The sequence below is a fragment of the Hylaeus volcanicus genome, chromosome 4, assembly GCF_026283585.1.
Source record: "Hylaeus volcanicus isolate JK05 chromosome 4, UHH_iyHylVolc1.0_haploid, whole genome shotgun sequence".
Classification (NCBI taxonomy): Eukaryota; Metazoa; Arthropoda; class Insecta; order Hymenoptera; family Colletidae; genus Hylaeus; species Hylaeus volcanicus.
Genome location: NC_071979.1, coordinates 2,823,335 through 2,832,834, shown reverse-complemented (window position 1 = coordinate 2,832,834; position 9,500 = coordinate 2,823,335). Strand labels below are relative to the sequence as shown.

Here is a 9,500-nt window from a genome sequence, read left to right as displayed (position 1 = left end):
ATGTGCAATGGTCAAGAAACAAACTTTGGTGTTATTTTATGTACACAATTTGCTTATATTATTCCATCTTAATATACAATAAATAAACTAGAATAAATAACATGCGAACATATCGAAAAATGAATTCTTTAAATCAATTCGTTGAGTAGTTATAACCATTTATAATCATAACAATCATGCTGTGCCAATAAATCTGTCCAGCACTATATTTGTTGGCCGTGTCTGCCACCAGTCGATCACGAAGATTTTCGCAGCAACAACTGGTCGCCGATAACGTAGGTTTCCTAGATTCCAGCACGCGAGTGCATGGCAATCTCGATCGAAGCGTGGTTGTAACTTACAACTTGTAAGGGTAAACGGAAAAGGAGTCTCCGTCGAGTCAGAAATCCGGTTAGAACCGAACATAGTTGCCGATGTTTCGACGCTCGGATGGCATACACAATTCGAAACCACGCTGAGCACAGACACTTAGCGAGTGTTTGCGCGTACACGCCGTGCGTTCCTCTGCCCCGGAATCAATTGAGAAATAAGTCTACAGAATTCTCACGTCCGGCTCTACTAACTCACTTGTACTTTCAAGTTACTCGTTCAATTAGCATACCGGGCAAAATTTCGCGATTCCACTCGGGAAGTAAGTTCAGTCCTCGAGTGTTTCCTCCGAAGTCGATAAGTAATTAAAAATTATTAAGTTGATCAAAAAGAACGTTAACTACTTCAAACCTCGCACTTCATCGAGTTTCGGATTCACGCTTTACTGCTTTCTTCGATTCTTCCCACCGCAAAAAACTTACAGGTCCTCGATCATAGATTCGACGATAGTGGTTGCAAACCGACTTACTAGAATACAGGATAGGCAAAACTAATTTATTATTAACGCAAAACTAATCTCATAGCTCAGCGACCGATGCAATCAAACGCTTACACAATCCGTCAGCTCAACGACTAATGTAATCAATCGCAAAATGTATCCATACTCACTCACTTCCGTTCGATTACATTTAAAAATGAAAAACGAAACCAGAATGGTTTTCAACCATAAAAAAACAAATAAGCATTTTCCAATTTGCTGAAAAATGTAACGACAAGTGAATTTTGCTCGACTTGTTTACTTTTTTCTTCTTCCATAGTTAAAATGTACGTAAAAAAAGGAATAGACGTATGTGGGATGAACTATTATGCGAGCCATACGATATTGCTTAAATTTGTTTCAACATTATTATAAATACTGCGACTCTGTTTAAAGCAATTAATGGGTTCAGAAAATAGTGTATTCGACCTTTCGATTCATTTATTTTTTATCAAAACAACTTTATAGAGGTCGAGATAATGAAGAGAGAATTACATATGGAGAATCTATTAATAGAATATAAACATTAATCAAAGAATGATATGTCATTAATCAATTTAAGGATATTAGGGGAAAAAAGTAAAATTTTTATAAGTAAAAGACGAAGAAAAAACAGTTTGGAAAAACGATTTAAATAAAAACTATTTCTATAATTAACAATCAATTATCTTACTTTACTGCATTGGGTAAGATGACGAATTTGCACCTATAATAATATAATTATTATTATATAATACTATATAATAATAGTATTATATACAATAAAAAAAAATATTTTCTTCCTCTGATTTGTTTAGAAAATTACTTTAACTAAATTTATATTCAATAAAGAATACGTTACTTAATCAGAATAAATTACGAATTGCAACGGAATTTTCGTATTGAAGTAATAAATGATTATTTTGCTCAAAGTCATCAACTTACCTCACTTCTCTATATTAGAATTTTGTTGAGCACTAACACCGCCATTATCTGCTACTAGATTCGAAGGTACTTCTTCTGAAGAATTTTAATGAATTTTAATTATTCGTGTAATGTAAATTCTACATATCACCCTGTTACACGGCAGAAAAATCTTAGATTAATCGATATTATATCGCGTTTGGTACCATTTTCATCAGTATAACATCAGGAATTCAGTAGTGCAATTTGTTTCTTTAACTTTTATAAAACACAACAAAAAGCGAACATATCGTGACAAACATTTCACACGTTATTGCTCGGACACTTTGAGGTCCGTCGCGGGTTAAAGTCGGCACACGTGCGCTTTGGATGGTTCCATCCTTAGTTTATGGCTTTCAGTAATCACCCGATTTCACTCCATATGCATCGTATTATTACGGGAGTAACGCCGATGGATTCCTTCCGTTTTCCTAATGAAAACGTTTCTAAACGCTATGTCAATCGGACTATTTTTAACGAAGACAGGCAAAAAGCGTGCAAATCATTTTTTCCGTATAATTTCCTTCTAAATAATCCGAATTGTATCGTGTCTGGTACCATTTTCATCGGGATAACATAAGGAATCGATCGGTAATACATCCGTTAAGATCCGATAAGAAACACGGAAAATCATGGTCGACCTTCTTTGGGTCTAGTTTGCTACGTCCATTTTATGATACCATAGTTGCTCGGCGGCGGACTAACAGGTGTACTCGGAAAAGCTTGAAACCATTCGAGTTGCCCGGTTCTTTCGGGCCGCTTGGTTTTTTCGGACCGCTCGATTCTATTCGGGTAGCTTGAAAAATTCAAGTTACTTGGTTTCTTTCGGGTAGCTTGAATCTTTCAAACGGCCCTACTTCTTCATACCACGTATCCCCACCTGGCCTCCTCGGTGCGGCAACATTTACCGAAGACAGAAAGTGGAACGCGATTCGTTGGAAACATCAGCTGGCGTGTTAGTAGTCACGTGGCACGCGAGACTTGTTGACGCTCCGGTGAATCGTTCCGCGATATTTTCGATCTTTCATGAATGAAAAATTTCGCACAGCACGTGACTCGCGATAAAAGTCCACGACGGACCAATCCCTGGAACCGTTCCTAATCGTGGAACCAGTTATTCTTGGAATTCTCGTTTGCTGCGGTGAATCACTTTCCACTTTCTTCGTACTTGCTATTTAGAAGCCCCGCGTGAATCGCAGCGCCCACGTGACGTTGTAATAATTCACCCGGCGAAATTTCAACTGAAATCTCGATATCTCGTTAATGAAGTTAATGAAGTTAACGAAGCATCCTTTTCGTGAGAATCGAAGCGGCGGCGATTGTTAGAAGTGGTTGCTAACGTTTGATTGGTGAGTGTGTGCAAACATACCAAGTAATCGATGGAATTCCGTTGTTAAATGTTTTGAACGAAGAGGAATCGCGACTGACTCTCGAGCTACGGAAAGCATGCATCAATATTTGAAAAGTAGGTGAGTGACAGACTTAGAAGAAAATGTATCTCTTGATAAACAACGCTAGTATTTTTTGCTCTGATACGCATTCGTCGATAACAGCGTTACGAGAGAGATTAATTGTTGGACTTTCCAGGGCAATGAATAGTTTTCGTGGCATTTTCCACGGAACTAGTAGTAGTCTAATATAAGTATATATAAATTTATAATATACATATTTTTTATAATAATAATACACATACTCTTATTAAATTGCCATGATGGCAATTTAAAAAAATGATCGCTGTTAATATGGTTATTCAATTTATGAACAAAAATAATCTGTTGATAATAATGTTAACTGAAGTTGAGTCGCTAATAACCACTAGTAATTAATGCGACTCTGAACTTGTATTTAAAGAAAAAAAATACGTGAATATATAAAATAAAATATATAGAATATAGAACTTGCAAATAATATGTAAATGGTATTCACTACCTGCGTCTATTTCATGGTCTTATTTCATCATCATCATCATCCATATTCATGTAGCAATGTGTTAGGTAACAAGCAATTCAATTTTTAACCATCTGATCAGTTATTTCAATAATTGTTTGAAATTAATTTCAATTCTAATTGTTGGAAATAGATTTCAAATGAAATGAACATTTAATTGTTGGAAATAATTTGGAAATTAATTTTGTTTGCAATTAATTTCAATTCGAATTGTTGGAAATGGATTTCAAATGAAATGAACCTTTAATTCCATTAAAGATTATTTTCAAACAGTGTTAGATAACAAGCAATTCAATTTTTAACCATCTCATCAGTTATTTCAATCATTTATTGAAATTAATTTCAATTGTAGTTGTTGGAAATAGATTTCAAATGAAATGAACCTTTAATTCCATTTAAAATTATTTTTCAATTGGAGTTGCATTCAATTGCCATACAAAAGTGAGGATTAATTGTCAATTATAATTGTCAATTGTTAAAAAGCATAATTATGTATCATACATAATATCTATAATTAATATCAGTTTACTATGAAAACTAAAATTTGACTGTGTCGTATATTTCTACTTTACATTACTACAATACCTTGATAAAGTAGTTTTATGTGACAAATGATAGGCTGTTTTATTTAACTTTATCTAACGATGAAGTAATCAATGATTAATACGATATTATGGAAGAGGATCTAAAGTGATAATTCAAACATTTAATGTACAATAAAATTAAACAATTTCTCATAATAGTAATTGTTTGATTCATTTGATTTTTATCAAAATAAACAAAATTCACTACTAGAAATAGAAAAGAGGATAGATTGAAAGAATTAATGCGACGTATAGTGTTTACTTGCTTAAAATTTCTTGCAATACGATATTATTAATACGATATTATGGAAGATAATCTAAAGTGATAATTAAAACATTTAATGTACAATAAAATTAAACAATTTCTCGTAATAGTACTTTCTTCATTTGATTTTTATCAAAATAAACAAAATTCACTACTAGAAATGGAAAAGAGGATAGATTGAAAAGATTAATGCGACGTATAGTGTTTGCTTAATTAAAATTTCTTGCAACGAGATTTGAATAGATTAGATCAATAATTAAAACCAAGTTTTCCTCTACATGTGTCTGATATTATTCTTTATCTTTTCCTTTTACACTTGGCCAGTCATTTTATTATAAAATTAAGCTAAAAGCAAATTGTAAACAAGTTTCTGCAGTACGTTTCGGCAATGCCTTATCGCGATATGTTTCGCGCGGTTGATATTAAATTAGGTGCATTGGCGAACCGGTATGTTCCGGTTTTAGTTGACCTTAGTGACTTAACTCTTATCATAGCGGTTCTCAAGCTACTCTACCATTCTTCGTTTCGTCTTCAATGATAAAAAATAAAATTGTACTGTAATGTTCGTGCGAACCGCGTCACTAGAGATCTAAACAAACAAAATTTGTAATTAAAAAAACAATTGGCAAAATCGTGCGGAAACAGAAAGTGACTGGGGTTTTACAGAAATTAGTCTCACTGTTAAAAAAAAGGGGGAAAAAAGAAAACAGAGTTACAGGATTCAGTAAAGATTAAATTATTATACTTTGCTGTAGTTTACAAGACGATATGTACTATAATAGATAGGTAATGCATTTATGGTGTATGTAGATAAACGTTAAATATATTAAAATGATAACGACAATGTTTTATTATTCATAAGAGAACGTATCCTGCGGATATTTCGCATGCATATGCGATAAATGCATAAAATCCGTAGTTTAGTAATTTACCTAGTGAAAGTATAAAGAGTTGGATAAAATATATAAAAAATACAACGAAATTAATTATAGAAATCTATAAATAGAATGATTATAGATAACGAATAAAACCAACATGTAGAAATTTATTCGCCACACTCGTTCGATTGAACATTTAAAATTTGATTTCTTTGTTGTGAAATATTTCATAAATTTGAAATTTTTATAGAGAAAGTCACGAGGATAAACAGTTATTTATATTCCAGTCGTTACAGAAATTTTATTATCTTATTTAGAGTTTGAACCATCTCTGTTTTCAAGGTACGCAAACAAATGGCGTACTGTTGGCTCGTGATTATGGTTATACGTGGTTTATGCAAGTCGCGTGTAACCTCGTTCCGGTTCGCGCTGGATTTTCTATGATGAAACAAATTATTATCTGTAAATGAATTGCAAGAGGTGCAGTTCACGCAACCACTCGGACATGTACGAATATATTCAGCAGTTTTTATTGTTTTACCACATTATGCACGCATCTTCTTTTTCTTCTTTTTAAATTGTCTATTGTCGATTATTGAGAGGATGGATTAACATTCAAGATGATATCCGAACAAAAAAGAAAGAAGCATATTATTATAATGATTCTCACAGTATTTCATTGTTATTAATAGACTGCGGGTCTTTATGCATTTAAAGGAAATTGGAATGTGCTAGAACTACAAAATGTAAACAATATGCAAGGATATAAAAAAGATTGAAAGAAAAGTTCACGTTATAATATTTGTTATAATATTTCTTGAAGCCATTTTCGCGAAGATTTCATTTTGCATAAAGATCCGCAATCTAGTTATTAATAACATCCATTAACAAATTTTCTGTTGTCATCAGTGAGACCGTCGAAAAAAAAACTGGAAATTAAAAAGCTTGAAAATTTGGAAAATCTGAAGTTTCTTCTCCGTTATTCGTCATATTTTTATCTATTTCTATTAGTAGTAGTGGCAAAAATAAGCCAATATGTTATTGGATTTTTTCATTTTCAATATGTTTCATAAAAATTTCATAAATATGTTACAGTAAATATTCCATAGAATAATTGAATGAACAAACAGGGAAACCAATTAAGCTGTCAACAATTTTGAAGCTATACGTATGTACTTTTGAAAGTCAATACCTATAGGGAACAAAGCTCGTCACGCACTCGAAAGTACTCGAATCACAAAATTTTCCATGATTTTACTAAAACGAACAAAAATTAAACGATCAATAAATTAATGCAGGTAATAATTAAATACGAAAGATCTTTTCAAAAGCTACAAAATGATGTATAACACTTGCATATTAAGTTATTTTAAATGACTTCAGAAAATTGCATAAACTGAACAACATAAAAAACACACGAACTTTTGGTTCGCTCTAATATACTGCGCGGAATCCAATAATCGTGAAAAATTTTGTCATAAAAACTTTTTTTGGTGATTCTAGACCCTAAAAAAGCAGGGGACTCACAAAAAAATTCAAAAAACCAAGAAACGAATATTTTAATTTTGGCAATATTTTTATTGATTCGCACTGAAATCGGTGCGCGAAATTCAGTACAAATAGTTAAAAAATTTTGGGAAAATTATTTTCCAAGTTTTCGGTAAAAAAAACCGCTTTTGGTACTAACATTGGGAAACTACCTCAGGAAAATTTTTTAAAGCAGAAATAACACCATATTCGGATTCAGCACCCAAAAAACCCTATAGATACCGAATTCCGTGATGATTGGATAATATTTTTTTTATTTCCTATAATACGCTGAGGAATTGACCAAAATCGTGACCGAAGATTGACTTGTCAACTTTAAACGTCCATAACTTCCTCAATTCTCAACCGATTTATTCAATAAATACGCCGTTGGAAAACTCTTTTAAAGGACGATAAAAGTTATTCAATGCTAAAAAACGCTCAGATGGTTTTATCACCCTCAAAATTCGGGTCAAAGATTACAAGCCTCAAAAACACTCACGAATTTTTTTTTAAGCTCCTACATTTTCGTAGCGGGTCACCGATTTTTTTATGGGTACCTATTATGAAGGTGGACATTCAGTTAAAATTTCATCAAATTCCCATTTAAGGTTCTGAAGTAAAAAAATAAATAGTTGCAAAAGCTGAAAATTTCAAGGTTACCTCCGATTTTTCGATCAAAAAATTTTTATTTTTAGATCTCGCCCAAAATATGCTTTTCAACGTTTTTTGGATCGAGAAACGCGAATCTGAAGTCGGTTTCTTGATACAAAAATTTTATCACGTTGTTTACTTGCAAAACTCTATACTTCCTTGAGTTTGGGGCCTTATTTTCGCAAAACTTGCTTTTTTACAATTCAACTCCATAAATAAGGTGAACGCATAATTACTCACACATTTTCTAGTAACATACCACTTACAAAATTGAAACGCATCAGCCAATAAAGCTCGAATAATTATGCCTGCTTAAAGTAACACTAACGTTTTTTTGCAACTAAATTTGTTTGCAACTACCGTCCCCTATTATTGAAAAGACAAATATTGCAGTGACGAAGGTTGAGAAACGCTGGAATAAATTATGGTTAAACATTGGTCGGTTGGTTGCGTCACGAAATCTCAATCAATGAACGTCGATAACGGAAACTAGAATCTGTCGGTTAATATTGGATAGGAGATTCTCTGATCGAAGACCGGAGCCGATTTGAATAGCATTTCGCTGGTGTAAACTTAGCGAGTGGTAAACAAACGCGTTAAGATTGCACATGCGCCGAAAACGATGCATTACATCAGCGTTTCCCAATCATTTTTAATCGCGAGATACTTTTCATCTCGCGACGATGAGACGAAACTTTTTTATACGTACAGTTTATTCATAGGACGCTTAGTTTCGAAAATAAAAATTAAAAATTTAGATGTTCATTGGGAAAAATTGAATTTCAGGAAAAAGGTCTTCTGTGTTTTCAATTTTTATCTCTGTAAGGTGATATTTTTTTTTAAACTCGATTGCTCAACTGTTATTTTCTTTTCTTCAAGGTAACAACAACAGAATCAAAACTCTAAGAGAACTCATGAAAAAAGTCTTTTAAGTTTTTAATTTTTATTTTTACTTACAGTACGTTGACATATGAAATGTTATTTCTTCGTGCTACTTTTATTTTTGACCTGTATATCTCGATAAAAAAAAAGAATATACGATTGGTTCAGAAGCGATTATTTTGTTTCTTAATTTTTGTCAGTAAGTGTACGTGTACTTATAATTATAAAACCATTACTTTTTTATCTGTACACCCTCCAATTCCGAGAATCATTATTATCATCTCTATCTAATATTGGGTTGGTGTAGTAGGTGAAGTAGATGGCGAATACGCTCCAGAATAAACAATTAAACATGTTTCTGTTGAATTTTTATGTTTCTTGTTTCATAATAAAATTAAAAAAGAATGGCGGATAATTATGCACCAACCCAATACAAGACAAATACTTCCAAGAAATAGGATGGATCACCCATGCGTTGCTTAATTAAACAGGAAATTTTCACGCCTCTTAGAGAGGATTCATCATAGTTTTTAAAATTGTCGACGCGAGATTTAAATGGATTTCACAAAATTGGAGATGAGTGACAATTGCGTCTCACGAAACGTGCGAAAAAAAGTTTGTAATGCGCTGAGTTATCGCACGCCAATAAACTGTGCGGAAAACGTGCTTAGAATGGTTCGAAATTATAGCAAGTGTTTCTTGTTTGCTTACAGCGAAGCCTTACTCGCTCTGCCATCGCTGACGGTTTTCAAGCAAGAAGCACCATCGCCTGAAAATCAGCAAAATTCCAAGTAAGACTCAACTATTCAATACAAATTCAAAATTCCACTCGATATAATATAATTCATAATATTTTGAAATTCAGGAAATAATGAATGTATCTTTATTATATATCATTATTCGCCGGTCCCAACCGAGTTGCTTATTTCGAGGCAATACTGTATTCTCCGAAACGATACTGTCAGTTGTACGTA

The 9,500-nt window shown here is 32.8% G+C and overlaps 1 protein-coding gene across 5 annotated transcripts in view; it reads left to right on the top strand.

Annotated features, from left to right (window-relative positions):
* The window catches only part of LOC128875694 (transcription factor CP2-like protein 1), a 48,864-nt gene that overhangs the window by 15,623 nt on the left and 23,741 nt on the right, over positions 1-9,500 (top strand). For all 5 annotated transcript variants that reach the window (XM_054121509.1, XM_054121508.1, XM_054121510.1 and 2 more), the window contains one exon: positions 9,240-9,317. In XM_054121509.1, the coding sequence (XP_053977484.1) occupies positions 9,240-9,317 (78 nt within the window). The remainder of the gene's footprint in view (positions 1-9,239; positions 9,318-9,500) is intronic.